The sequence below is a fragment of the Syngnathus typhle genome, linkage group LG2, assembly GCF_033458585.1.
Source record: "Syngnathus typhle isolate RoL2023-S1 ecotype Sweden linkage group LG2, RoL_Styp_1.0, whole genome shotgun sequence".
In the NCBI taxonomy this organism is placed as follows: domain Eukaryota; kingdom Metazoa; phylum Chordata; class Actinopteri; order Syngnathiformes; family Syngnathidae; genus Syngnathus; species Syngnathus typhle.
Genome location: NC_083739.1, coordinates 27937223 through 27952205, shown reverse-complemented (window position 1 = coordinate 27952205; position 14983 = coordinate 27937223). Strand labels below are relative to the sequence as shown.

At 42.5% G+C, this 14983-nt stretch overlaps 1 protein-coding gene across 1 annotated transcript in view; it reads left to right on the top strand.

Annotated features, from left to right (window-relative positions):
• LOC133150216 (uncharacterized) overlaps positions 1 to 10129 on the top strand; it is an 85584-nt gene extending 75455 nt beyond the window's left edge. The window contains exon 3 of the mRNA XM_061272600.1: positions 10126 to 10129. Coding sequence (XP_061128584.1) covers positions 10126 to 10129 — 4 coding nt within the window. The remainder of the gene's footprint in view (positions 1 to 10125) is intronic.
• Positions 10130 to 14983: the final 4854 nt, after the last annotated feature.

Genomic DNA, 14983 nt, shown 5'->3' with positions numbered 1-14983 from the left:
TGCTTAAATCGCATTTTCTCGGCGAGCTGAGCACTTTTTCTGAATTGTGCCGCTCCCGTCACTCTGGTTAGGTTGGCATCGAAAAAAACGCTCTCGGGTGCTTTAGAGTGCCGAGTTATTCACTGCGCATGAAGAAAAGACCACCTCCAACGTTTGGTTTATGTTTTATAAGCATTTTTAATTTTATTGCTTAAATCGCATTTTCTCGGCGAGCTGAGCACTTTTTCTGAATTGTGCCGCTCCCGTCACTCTGGTTAGGTTGGCATCGAAAAAAACGCTCTCGGGTGCTTTAGAGTGCCGAGTTTATCACTGCGCATGAAGAAATGACCACCTCCAACGTTTGGTTTATGTTTTATAAGCATTTTTAATTTTATTGCTTAAATCGCATTTTCTCGGCGAGCTGAGCGCTTTTTCTGAATTGTGCCGCTCCCGTCACTCTGGTTAGGTTGGCATCGAAAAAAACGCTCTCGGGTGCTTTAGAGTGCCGAGTTTATCACTGCGCATGAAGAAATGACCACCTCCAACGTTTGGTTTATGTTTTATAAGCATTTTTAATTTTATTGCTTAAATCGCATTTTCTCGGCGAGCTGAGCGCTTTTTCTGAATTGTGCCGCTCCCGTAACTCTGGTTAGGTTGGCATCGAAAAAAACGCTCTCGGGTGCTTTAGAGTGCCGAGTTTATCACTGCGCATGAAGAAATGACCACTTCCAACGTTTGGTTTATGTTTTATAAGCATTTTTAATTTTATTGCTTAAATCGCATTTTCTCGGCGAGCTGAGCACTTTTTCTGAATTGTGCCGCTCCCGTCACTCTGGTTAGGTTGGCATCGAAAAAAACGCTCTCGGGTGCTTTAGAGTGCCGATTTTATCACTGCGCATGAAGAAATGACCACCTCCAACGTTTGGTTTATGTTTTATAAGCATTTTTAATTTTATTGCTTAAATCGCATTTTCTCGGCGAGCTGAGCGCTTTTTCTGAATTGTGCCGCTCCCGTCACTCTGGTTAGGTTGGCATCGAAAAAAAACGCTCTCGGGTGCTTTAGAGTGCCGAGTTTATCACTGCGCATGAAGAAATGACCACCTCCAACGTTTGGTTTATGTTTTATAAGCATTTTTAATTTTATTGCTTAAATCGCATTTTCTCGGCGAGCTGAGCGCTTTTTCTGAATTGTGCCGCTCCCGTAACTCTGGTTAGGTTGGCATCGAAAAAAACGCTCTCGGGTGCTTTAGAGTGCCGAGTTTATCACTGCGCATGAAGAAATGACCACTTCCAACGTTTGGTTTATGTTTTATAAGCATTTTTAATTTTATTGCTTAAATCGCATTTTCTCGGCGAGCTGAGCACTTTTTCTGAATTGTGCCGCTCCCGTCACTCTGGTTAGGTTGGCATCGAAAAAAACGCTCTCGGGTGCTTTAGAGTGCCGAGTTTATTACTGCGCATTAAGAAATGACCACCTCCAACGTTTGGTTTATGTTTTATAAGCATTTTTAATTTTATTGCTTAAATCGCATTTTCTCGGCGAGCTGAGCGCTTTTTCTGAATTGTGCCGCTCCCGTCACTCTGGTTAGGTTGGCATCGAAAAAAACGCTTTCGGGTGCTTTAGAGTGCCGAGTTATTCACTGCGCATGAAGAAATGACCAGCTCCAACGTTTGGTTTATGTTTAATAAGCATTTTTAATTTTATTGCTTAAATCGCATTTTCTCGGCGAGCTGAGCACTTTTTCTGAATTGTGCCGCTCCCGTCACTCTGGTTAGGTTGGCATCGAAAAAAACGCTCTCGGGTGCTTTAGAGTGCCGAGTTTATTACTGCGCATTAAGAAATGACCACCTCCAACGTTTGGTTTATGTTTTATAAGCATTTTTAATTTTATTGCTTAAATCGCATTTTCTCGGCGAGCTGAGCACTTTTTCTGAATTGTGCCGCTCCCGTCACTCTGGTTAGGTTGGCATCGAAAAAAACGCTCTCGGGTGCTTTAGAGTGCCGAGTTTATCACTGCGCATGAAGAAATGACCACCTCCAACGTTTGGTTTATGTTTAATAAGCATTTTTAATTTTATTGCTTAAATCGCATTTTCTCGGCGAGCTGAGCACTTTTTCTGAATTGTGCCGCTCCCGTCACTCTGGTTAGGTTGGCATCGAAAAAAACGCTCTCGGGTGCTTTAGAGTGGCGACTTTATCACTGCGCATGAAGAAATGACCACCTCCAACGTTTGGTTTATGTTTTATAAGCATTTTTAATTTTATTGCTTAAATCGCATTTTCTCGGCGAGCTGAGCACTTTTTCTGAATTGTGCCGCTCCCGTCACTCTGGTTAGGTTGGCATCGAAAAAAACGCTCACGGGTGCTTTAGAGTGCCGAGTTTATTACTGCGCATTAAGAAATGACCACCTCCAACGTTTGGTTTATGTTTTATAAGCATTTTTAATTTTATTGCTTAAATCGCATTTTCTCGGCGAGCTGAGCACTTTTTCTGAATTGTGCCGCTCCCGTCACTCTGGTTAGGTTGGCATCGAAAAAAACGCTCTCGGGTGCTTTAGAGTGCCGAGTTATTCACTGCGCATGAAGAAATGACCACCTCCAACGTTTGGTTTATGTTTTATAAGCATTTTTAATTTTATTGCTTAAATCGCATTTTCTCGGCGAGCTGAGCACTTTTTCTGAATTGTGCCGCTCCCGTCACTCTGGTTAGGTTGGCATCGAAAAAAACGCTCTCGGGTGCTTTAGAGTGCCGAGTTTATCACTGCGCATGAAGAAATGACCACCTCCAACGTTTGGTTTATGTTTTATAAGCATTTTTAATTTTATTGCTTAAATCGCATTTTCTCGGCGAGCTGAGCGCTTTTTCTGAATTGTGCCGCTCCCGTCACTCTGGTTAGGTTGGCATCGAAAAAAACGCTCTCGGGTGCTTTAGAGTGCCGAGTTTATCACTGCGCATGAAGAAATGACCACCTCCAACGTTTGGTTTATGTTTTATAAGCATTTTTAATTTTATTGCTTAAATCGCATTTTCTCGGCGAGCTGAGCGCTTTTTCTGAATTGTGCCGCTCCCGTAACTCTGGTTAGGTTGGCATCGAAAAAAACGCTCTCGGGTGCTTTAGAGTGCCGAGTTTATCACTGCGCATGAAGAAATGACCACTTCCAACGTTTGGTTTATGTTTTATAAGCATTTTTAATTTTATTGCTTAAATCGCATTTTCTCGGCGAGCTGAGCACTTTTTCTGAATTGTGCCGCTCCCGTCACTCTGGTTAGGTTGGCATCGAAAAAAACGCTCTCGGGTGCTCTAGAGTGCCGAGTTTATTACTGCGCATGAAGAAATGACCAGCTCCAACGTTTGGTTTATGTTTAATAAGCATTTTTAATTTTATTGCTTAAATCGCATTTTCTCGGCGAGCTGAGCACTTTTTCTGAATTGTGCCGCTCCCGTCACTCTGGTTAGGTTGGCATCGAAAAAAACGCTCTCGGGTGCTTTAGAGTGCCGAGTTTATTACTGCGCATTAAGAAATGACCACCTCCAACGTTTGGTTTATGTTTTATAAGCATTTTTAATTTTATTGCTTAAATCGCATTTTCTCGGCGAGCTGAGCACTTTTTCTGAATTGTGCCGCTCCCGTCACTCTGGTTAGGTTGGCATCGAAAAAAACGCTCTCGGGTGCTTTAGAGTGCCGAGTTTATCACTGCGCATGAAGAAATGACCACCTCCAACGTTTGGTTTATGTTTAATAAGCATTTTTAATTTTATTGCTTAAATCGCATTTTCTCGGCGAGCTGAGCACTTTTTCTGAATTGTGCCGCTCCCGTCACTCTGGTTAGGTTGGCATCGAAAAAAACGCTCTCGGGTGCTTTAGAGTGGCGACTTTATCACTGCGCATGAAGAAATGACCACCTCCAACGTTTGGTTTATGTTTTATAAGCATTTTTAATTTTATTGCTTAAATCGCATTTTCTCGGCGAGCTGAGCACTTTTTCTGAATTGTGCCGCTCCCGTCACTCTGGTTAGGTTGGCATCGAAAAAAACGCTCACGGGTGCTTTAGAGTGCCGAGTTTATTACTGCGCATTAAGAAATGACCACCTCCAACGTTTGGTTTATGTTTTATAAGCATTTTTAATTTTATTGCTTAAATCGCATTTTCTCGGCGAGCTGAGCACTTTTTCTGAATTGTGCCGCTCCCGTCACTCTGGTTAGGTTGGCATCGAAAAAAACGCTCTCGGGTGCTTTAGAGTGCCGAGTTATTCACTGCGCATGAAGAAATGACCACCTCCAACGTTTGGTTTATGTTTTATAAGCATTTTTAATTTTATTGCTTAAATCGCATTTTCTCGGCGAGCTGAGCACTTTTTCTGAATTGTGCCGCTCCCGTCACTCTGGTTAGGTTGGCATCGAAAAAAACGCTCTCGGGTGCTTTAGAGTGCCGAGTTTATCACTGCGCATGAAGAAATGACCACCTCCAACGTTTGGTTTATGTTTTATAAGCATTTTTAATTTTATTGCTTAAATCGCATTTTCTCGGCGAGCTGAGCGCTTTTTCTGAATTGTGCCGCTCCCGTCACTCTGGTTAGGTTGGCATCGAAAAAAACGCTCTCGGGTGCTTTAGAGTGCCGAGTTTATCACTGCGCATGAAGAAATGACCACCTCCAACGTTTGGTTTATGTTTTATAAGCATTTTTAATTTTATTGCTTAAATCGCATTTTCTCGGCGAGCTGAGCGCTTTTTCTGAATTGTGCCGCTCCCGTAACTCTGGTTAGGTTGGCATCGAAAAAAACGCTCTCGGGTGCTTTAGAGTGCCGAGTTTATCACTGCGCATGAAGAAATGACCACTTCCAACGTTTGGTTTATGTTTTATAAGCATTTTTAATTTTATTGCTTAAATCGCATTTTCTCGGCGAGCTGAGCACTTTTTCTGAATTGTGCCGCTCCCGTCACTCTGGTTAGGTTGGCATCGAAAAAAACGCTCTCGGGTGCTCTAGAGTGCCGAGTTTATTACTGCGCATTAAGAAATGACCACCTCCAACGTTTGGTTTATGTTTTATAAGCATTTTTAATTTTATTGCTTAAATCGCATTTTCTCGGCGAACTGAGCACTTTTTCTGAATTGTGCCGCTCCCGTCACTCTGGTTAGGTTGGCATCGAAAAAAACGCTCTCGGGTGCTTTAGAGTGCCGAGTTTATTACTGCGCATTAAGAAATGACCACCTCCAACGTTTGGTTTATGTTTTATAAGCATTTTTAATTTTATTGCTTAAATCGCATTTTCTCGGCGAGCTGAGCACTTTTTCTGAATTGTGCCGCTCCCGTCACTCTGGTTAGGTTGGCATCGAAAAAAACGCTCTCGGGTGCTTTAGAGTGCCGAGTTATTCACTGCGCATGAAGAAATGACCACCTCCAACGTTTGGTTTATGTTTTATAAGCATTTTTAATTTTATTGCTTAAATCGCATTTTCTCGGCGAGCTGAGCACTTTTTCTGAATTGTGCCGCTCCCGTCACTCTGGTTAGGTTGGCATCGAAAAAAACGCTCTCGGTGCTTTAGAGTGCCGAGTTTATCACTGAGCATGAAGAAATGACCACCTCCAACGTTTGGTTTATGTTTTATAAGCATTTTTAATTTTATTGCTTAAATCGCATTTTCTCGGCGAGCTGAGCGCTTTTTCTGAATTGTGCCGCTCCCGTCACTCTGGTTAGGTTGGCATCGAAAAAAACGCTCTCGGGTGCTTTAGAGTGCCGAGTTATTCACTGCGCATGAAGAAATGACCACCTCCAATGTTTGGTTTATGTTTAATAAGCATTTTTAATTTTATTGCTTAAATCGCATTTTCTCGGCGAGCTGAGCGCTTTTTCTGAATTGTGCCGCTCCCGTCACTCTGGTTAGGTTGGCATCGAAAAAAACGCTCTCGGGTGCTTTAGAGTGCCGAGTTATTCACTGCGCATGAAGAAATTATCACCTCCAACGTTTGGTTTATGTTTAACAAGCATTTTTGATTTTATTGCTTAAATCGCATTTTCTCGGCGAGCTGAGCACTTTTTCTGAATTGTGCCGCTCCCGTCACTCTGGTTAGGTTGGCATCGAAAAAAACGCTCTCGGGTGCTTTAGAGTGCCGAGTTTATTACTGCGCATTAGGAAATGACCACCTCCAACGTTTGGTTTATGTTTTATAAGCATTTTTAATTTTATTGCTTAAATCGCATTTTCTCGGCGAGCTGAGCGCTTTTTCTGAATTGTGCCGCTCCCGTCACTCTGGTTAGGTTGGCATCGAAAAAAACGCTCTCGGGTGCTTTAGAGTGCCGAGTTTATCACTGCGCATGAAGAAATGACCACCTCCAACGTTTGGTTTATGTTTTATAAGCATTTTTAATTTTATTGCTTAAATCGCATTTTCTCGGCGAGCTGAGCGCTTTTTCTGAATTGTGCCTGTCCCGTCACTCTGGTTAGGTTGGCATCGAAAAAAACGCTCTCGGGTGCTTTAGAGTGCCGAGTTATTCACTGCGCATGAAGAAATGACCACCTCCAACGTTTGGTTTATGTTTAATAAGCATTTTTAATTTTATTGCTTAAATCGCATTTTCTCGGCGAGCTGAGCGCTTTTTCTGAATTGTGCCGCTCCCGTCACTCTGGTTAGGTTGGCATCGAAAAAAACGCTCTCGGGTGCTTTAGAGTGCCGAGTTATTCACTGCGCATGAAGAAATGACAACCTCCAACGTTTGGTTTATGTTTAATAAGCATTTTTAATTTTATTGCTTAAATCGCATTTTCTCGGCGAGCTGAGCACTTTTTCTGAATTGTGCCGCTCCCGTCACTCTGGTTAGGTTGGCATCGAAAAAAACGCTCTCGGGTGCTTTAGAGTGCCGAGTTTATTACTGCGCATTAAGAAATGACCACCTCCAACGTTTGGTTTATGTTTTATAAGCATTTTTAATTTTATTGCTTAAATCGCATTTTCTCGGCGAGCTGAGCGCTTTTTCTGAATTGTGCCGCTCCCGTAACTCTGGTTAGGTTGGCATCGAAAAAAACGCTCTCGGGTGCTTTAGAGTGCCGAGTTTATCACTGCGCATGAAGAAATGACCACTTCCAACGTTTGGTTTATGTTTTATAAGCATTTTTAATTTTATTGCTTAAATCGCATTTTCTCGGCGAGCTGAGCACTTTTTCTGAATTGTGCCGCTCCCGTCACTCTGGTTAGGTTGGCATCGAAAAAAACGCTCTCGGGTGCTCTAGAGTGCCGAGTTTATTACTGCGCATTAAGAAATGACCACCTCCAACGTTTGGTTTATGTTTTATAAGCATTTTTAATTTTATTGCTTAAATCGCATTTTCTCGGCGAACTGAGCACTTTTTCTGAATTGTGCCGCTCCCGTCACTCTGGTTAGGTTGGCATCGAAAAAAACGCTCTCGGGTGCTTTAGAGTGCCGAGTTTATTACTGCGCATTAAGAAATGACCACCTCCAACGTTTGGTTTATGTTTTATAAGCATTTTTAATTTTATTGCTTAAATCGCATTTTCTCGGCGAGCTGAGCACTTTTTCTGAATTGTGCCGCTCCCGTCACTCTGGTTAGGTTGGCATCGAAAAAAACGCTCTCGGGTGCTTTAGAGTGCCGAGTTTATTACTGCGCATTAAGAAATGACCACCTCCAACGTTTGGTTTATGTTTTATAAGCATTTTTAATTTTATTGCTTAAATCGCATTTTCTCGGCGAGCTGAGCGCTTTTTCTGAATTGTGCCGCTCCCGTCACTCTGGTTAGGTTGGCATCGAAAAAAACGCTCTCGGGTGCTTTAGAGTGCCGAGTTATTCACTGCGCATGAAGAAATGACCACCTCCAACGTTTGGTTTATGTTTAATAAGCATTTTTAATTTTATTGCTTAAATCGCATTTTCTCGGCGAGCTGAGCACTTTTTCTGAATTGTGCCGCTCCCGTCACTCTGGTTAGGTTGGCATCGAAAAAAACGCTCTCGGGTGCTTTAGAGTGCCGAGTTTATTACTGCGCATTAAGAAATGACCACCTCCAACGTTTGGTTTATGTTTTATAAGCATTTTTAATTTTATTGCTTAAATCCCATTTTCTCGGCGAGCTGAGCACTTTTTCTGAATTGTGCCGCTCCCGTCACTCTGGTTAGGTTGGCATCGAAAAAAACGCTCTCGGGTGCTTTAGAGTGCCGACTTTATCACTGCGCATGAAGAAATGACCACCTCCAACGTTTGGTTTATGTTTTATAAGCATTTTTAATTTTATTGCTTAAATCGCATTTTCTCGGCGAGCTGAGCACTTTTTCTGAATTGTGCCGCGCCCGTCACTCTGGTTAGGTTGGCATCGAAAAAAAACGCTCACGGGTGCTTTAGAGTGCCGAGTTTATTACTGCGCATTAAGAAATGACCACCTCCAACGTTTGGTTTATGTTTTATAAGCATTTTTAATTTTATTGCTTAAATCGCGATTTCTCGGCGAGCTGAGCACTTTTTCTGAATTGTGCCGCTCCCGTCACTCTGGTTAGGTTGGCATCGAAAAAAACGCTCTCGGGTGCTTTAGAGTGCCGAGTTATTCACTGCGCATGAAGAAATGACCACCTCCAACGTTTGGTTTATGTTTTATAAGCATTTTTAATTTTATTGCTTAAATCGCATTTTCTCGGCGAGCTGAGCACTTTTTCTGAATTGTGCCGCTCCCGTCACTCTGGTTAGGTTGGCATCGAAAAAAACGCTCTCGGGTGCTTTAGAGTGCCGAGTTTATCACTGCGCATGAAGAAATGACCACCTCCAACGTTTGGTTTATGTTTTATAAGCATTTTTAATTTTATTGCTTAAATCGCATTTTCTCGGCGAGCTGAGCGCTTTTTCTGAATTGTGCCGCTCCCGTCACTCTGGTTAGGTTGGCATCGAAAAAAACGCTCTCGGGTGCTTTAGAGTGCCGAGTTTATCACTGCGCATGAAGAAATGACCACCTCCAACGTTTGGTTTATGTTTTATAAGCATTTTTAATTTTATTGCTTAAATCGCATTTTCTCGGCGAGCTGAGCGCTTTTTCTGAATTGTGCCGCTCCCGTAACTCTGGTTAGGTTGGCATCGAAAAAAACGCTCTCGGGTGCTTTAGAGTGCCGAGTTTATCACTGCGCATGAAGAAATGACCACTTCCAACGTTTGGTTTATGTTTTATAAGCATTTTTAATTTTAATGCTTAAATCGCATTTTCTCGGCGAGCTGAGCACTTTTTCTGAATTGTGCCGCTCCCGTCACTCTGGTTAGGTTGGCATCGAAAAAAACGCTCTCGGGTGCTCTAGAGTGCCGAGTTTATTACTGCGCATTAAAAAATGACCACCTCCAACGTTTGGTTTATGTTTTATAAGCATTTTTAATTTTATTGCTTAAATCGCATTTTCTCGGCGAGCTGAGCGCTTTTTCTGAATTGTGCCGCTCCCGTCACTCTGGTTAGGTTGGCATCGAAAAAAACGCTCTCGGGTGCTTTAGAGTGCCGAGTTATTCACTGCGCATGAAGAAATGACCACCTCCAACGTTTGGTTTATGTTTAATAAGCATTTTTAATTTTATTGCTTAAATCGCATTTTCTCGGCGAGCTGAGCGCTTTTTCTGAATTGTGCCGCTCCCGTAACTCTGGTTAGGTTGGCATCGAAAAAAACGCTCTCGGGTGCTTTAGAGTGCCGAGTTTATCACTGCGCATGAAGAAATGACCAGCTCCAACGTTTGGTTTATGTTTAATAAGCATTTTTAATTTTATTGCTTAAATCGCATTTTCTCGGCGAGCTGAGCACTTTTTCTGAATTGTGCCGCTCCCGTCACTCTGGTTAGGTTGGCATCGAAAAAAACGCTCTCGGGTGCTTTAGAGTGCCGAGTTTATTACTGCGCATTAAGAAATGACCACCTCCAACGTTTGGTTTATGTTTTATAAGCATTTTTAATTTTATTGCTTAAATCGCATTTTCTCGGCGAGCTGAGCACTTTTTCTGAATTGTGCCGCTCCCGTCACTCTGGTTAGGTTGGCATCGAAAAAAACGCTCTCGGGTGCTTTAGAGTGCCGAGTTTATCACTGCGCATGAAGAAATGACCACCTCCAACGTTTGGTTTATGTTTAATAAGCATTTTTAATTTTATTGCTTAAATCGCATTTTCTCGGCGAGCTGAGCACTTTTTCTGAATTGTGCCGCTCCCGTCACTCTGGTTAGGTTGGCATCGAAAAAAACGCTCTCGGGTGCTTTAGAGTGCCGACTTTATCACTGCGCATGAAGAAATGACCACCTCCAACGTTTGGTTTATGTTTTATAAGCATTTTTAATTTTATTGCTTAAATCGCATTTTCTCGGCGAGCTGAGCACTTTTTCTGAATTGTGCCGCTCCCGTCACTCTGGTTAGGTTGGCATCGAAAAAAACGCTCACGGGTGCTTTAGAGTGCCGAGTTTATTACTGCGCATTAAGACATGACCACCTCCAACGTTTGGTTTATGTTTTATAAGCATTTTTAATTTTATTGCTTAAATCGCATTTTCTCGGCGAGCTGAGCGCTTTTTCTGAATTGTGCCGCTCCCGTCACTCTGGTTAGGTTGGCATCGAAAAAAACGCTCTCGGGTGCTTTAGAGTGCCGAGTTTATTACTGCGCATTAAGAAATGACCACCTCCAACGTTTGGTTTATGTTTTATAAGCATTTTTAATTTTATTGCTTAAATCGCATTTTCTCGGCGAGCTGAGCGCTTTTTCTGAATTGTGCCGCTCCCGTCACTCTGGTTAGGTTGGCATCGAAAAAAACGCTCTCGGGTGCTTTAGAGTGCCGAGTTATTCACTGCGCATGAAGAAATGACCACCTCCAACGTTTGGTTTATGTTTAATAAGCATTTTTAATTTTATTGCTTAAATCGCATTTTCTCGGCGAGCTGAGCACTTTTTCTGAATTGTGCCGCTCCCGTCACTCTGGTTAGGTTGGCATCGAAAAAAACGCTCTCGGGTGCTTTAGAGTGCCGAGTTTATTACTGCGCATTAAGAAATGACCACCTCCAACGTTTGGTTTATGTTTTATAAGCATTTTTAATTTTATTGCTTAAATCGCATTTTCTCGGCGAGCTGAGCACTTTTTCTGAATTGTGCCGCTCCCGTCACTCTGGTTAGGTTGGCATCGAAAAAAACGCTCTCGGGTGCTTTAGAGTGCCGACTTTATCACTGCGCATGAAGAAATGACCACCTCCAACGTTTGGTTTATGTTTTATAAGCATTTTTAATTTTATTGCTTAAATCGCATTTTCTCGGCGAGCTGAGCACTTTTTCTGAATTGTGCCGCGCCCGTCACTCTGGTTAGGTTGGCATCGAAAAAAAACGCTCACGGGTGCTTTAGAGTGCCGAGTTTATTACTGCGCATTAAGAAATGACCACCTCCAACGTTTGGTTTATGTTTTATAAGCATTTTTAATTTTATTGCTTAAATCGCGATTTCTCGGCGAGCTGAGCACTTTTTCTGAATTGTGCCGCTCCCGTCACTCTGGTTAGGTTGGCATCGAAAAAAACGCTCTCGGGTGCTTTAGAGTGCCGAGTTATTCACTGCGCATGAAGAAATGACCACCTCCAACGTTTGGTTTATGTTTTATAAGCATTTTTAATTTTATTGCTTAAATCGCATTTTCTCGGCGAGCTGAGCACTTTTTCTGAATTGTGCCGCTCCCGTCACTCTGGTTAGGTTGGCATCGAAAAAAACGCTCTCGGGTGCTTTAGAGTGCCGAGTTTATCACTGCGCATGAAGAAATGACCACCTCCAACGTTTGGTTTATGTTTTATAAGCATTTTTAATTTTATTGCTTAAATCGCATTTTCTCGGCGAGCTGAGCGCTTTTTCTGAATTGTGCCGCTCCCGTCACTCTGGTTAGGTTGGCATCGAAAAAAACGCTCTCGGGTGCTTTAGAGTGCCGAGTTTATCACTGCGCATGAAGAAATGACCACCTCCAACGTTTGGTTTATGTTTTATAAGCATTTTTAATTTTATTGCTTAAATCGCATTTTCTCGGCGAGCTGAGCGCTTTTTCTGAATTGTGCCGCTCCCGTAACTCTGGTTAGGTTGGCATCGAAAAAAACGCTCTCGGGTGCTTTAGAGTGCCGAGTTTATCACTGCGCATGAAGAAATGACCACTTCCAACGTTTGGTTTATGTTTTATAAGCATTTTTAATTTTAATGCTTAAATCGCATTTTCTCGGCGAGCTGAGCACTTTTTCTGAATTGTGCCGCTCCCGTCACTCTGGTTAGGTTGGCATCGAAAAAAACGCTCTCGGGTGCTCTAGAGTGCCGAGTTTATTACTGCGCATTAAAAAATGACCACCTCCAACGTTTGGTTTATGTTTTATAAGCATTTTTAATTTTATTGCTTAAATCGCATTTTCTCGGCGAGCTGAGCGCTTTTTCTGAATTGTGCCGCTCCCGTCACTCTGGTTAGGTTGGCATCGAAAAAAACGCTCTCGGGTGCTTTAGAGTGCCGAGTTATTCACTGCGCATGAAGAAATGACCACCTCCAACGTTTGGTTTATGTTTAATAAGCATTTTTAATTTTATTGCTTAAATCGCATTTTCTCGGCGAGCTGAGCACTTTTTCTGAATTGTGCCGCTCCCGTCACTCTGGTTAGGTTGGCATCGAAAAAAACGCTCTCGGGTGCTTTAGAGTGCCGAGTTTATCACTGCGCATGAAGAAATGACCACCTCCAACGTTTGGTTTATGTTTTATAAGCATTTTTAATTTTATTGCTTAAATCGCATTTTCTCGGCGAGCTGAGCGCTTTTTCTGAATTGTGCCTGTCCCGTCACTCTGGTTAGGTTGGCATCGAAAAAAACGCTCTCGGGTGCTTTAGAGTGCCGAGTTATTCACTGCGCATGAAGAAATGACCACCTCCAACGTTTGGTTTATGTTTAATAAGCATTTTTAATTTTATTGCTTAAATCGCATTTTCTCGGCGAGCTGAGCGCTTTTTCTGAATTGTGCCGCTCCCGTCACTCTGGTTAGGTTGGCATCGAAAAAAACGCTCTCGGGTGCTTTAGAGTGCCGAGTTATTCACTGCGCATGAAGAAATGACAACCTCCAACGTTTGGTTTATGTTTAATAAGCATTTTTAATTTTATTGCTTAAATCGCATTTTCTCGGCGAGCTGAGCACTTTTTCTGAATTGTGCCGCTCCCGTCACTCTGGTTAGGTTGGCATCGAAAAAAACGCTCTCGGGTGCTTTAGAGTGCCGAGTTTATTACTGCGCATTAAGAAATGACCACCTCCAACGTTTGGTTTATGTTTTATAAGCATTTTTAATTTTATTGCTTAAATCGCATTTTCTCGGCGAGCTGAGCGCTTTTTCTGAATTGTGCCGCTCCCGTCACTCTGGTTAGGTTGGCACCGAAAAAAACGCTCTCGGGTGCTTTAGAGTGCCGAGTTTATTACTGCGCATTAAGAAATGACCACCTCCAACGTTTGGTTTATGTTTTATAAGCATTTTTAATTTTATTGCTTAAATCGCATTTTCTCGGCGAGCTGAGCACTTTTTCTGAATTGTGCCGTCCCGTCACTCTGGTTAGGTTGGCATCGAAAAAAACGCTCACGGGTGCTTTAGAGTGCCGAGTTTATTACTGCGCATTAAGAAATGACCACCTCCAACGTTTGGTTTATGTTTTATAAGCATTTTTAATTTTATTGCTTTTCTCGGCGAGCTGAGCACTTTTTCTGAATTGTGCCGCTCCCGTCACTCTGGTTAGGTTGGCATCGAAAAAAACGCTCTCGGGTGCTTTAGAGTGCCGAGTTATTCACTGCGCATGGAGAAATGACCACCTCCAACGTTTGGTTTATGTTTTATAAGCATTTTTAATTTTATTGCTTAAATCGCATTTTCTCGGCGAGCTGAGCACCTTTTCTGAATTGTGCCGCTCCCGTCACTCTGGTTAGGTTGGCATCGAAAAAAACGCTCTCGGGTGCTTTAGAGTGCCGAGTTTATCACTGCGCATGAAGAAATGACCACCTCCAACGTTTGGTTTATGTTTTATAAGCATTTTTAATTTTATTGCTTAAATCGCATTTTCTCGGCGAGCTGAGCGCTTTTTCTGAATTGTGCCGCTCCCGTCACTCTGGTTAGGTTGGCATCGAAAAAAACGCTCTCGGGTGCTTTAGAGTGCCGAGTTTATCACTGCGCATGAAGAAATGACCACCTCCAACGTTTGGTTTATGTTTTATAAGCATTTTTAATTTTATTGCTTAAATCGCATTTTCTCGGCGAGCTGAGCGCTTTTTCTGAATTGTGCCGCTCCCGTAACTCTGGTTAGGTTGGCATCGAAAAAAACGCTCTCGGGTGCTTTAGAGTGCCGAGTTTATCACTGCGCATGAAGAAATGACCACCTCCAACGTTTGGTTTATGTTTAATAAGCATTTTTAATTTTATTGCTTAAATCGCATTTTCTCGGCAAGCTGAGCGCTTTTTCTGAATTGTGCCGCTCCCGTAACTCTGGTTAGGTTGGCATCGAAAAAAACGCTCTCGGGTGCTTTAGAGTGCCGAGTTTATCACTGCGCATGAAGAAATGACCACTTCCAACGTTTGGTTTATGTTTTATAAGCATTTTTAATTTTATTGCTTAAATCGCATTTTCTCGGCGAGCTGAGCGCTTTTTCTGAATTGTGCCGCTCCCGTAACTCTGGTTAGGTTGGCATCGAAAAAAACGCTCTCGGGTGCTTTAGAGTGCCGAGTTTATCACTGCGCATGAAGAAATGACCACTTCCAACGTTTGGTTTATGTTTTATAAGCATTTTTAATTTTATTGCTTAAATCGCATTTTCTCGGCGAGCTGAGCACTTTTTCTGAATTGTGCCGCTCCCGTCACTCTGGTTAGGTTGGCATCGAAAAAAACGCTCTCGGGTGCTTTAGAGTGCCGAGTTTATCACTGCGCATGAAGAAATGACCACCTCCAACGTTTGGTTTATGTTTTATAAGCATTTTTAATTTTATTGCTTAAATCGCATTTTCTCGGCGAGCTGAGC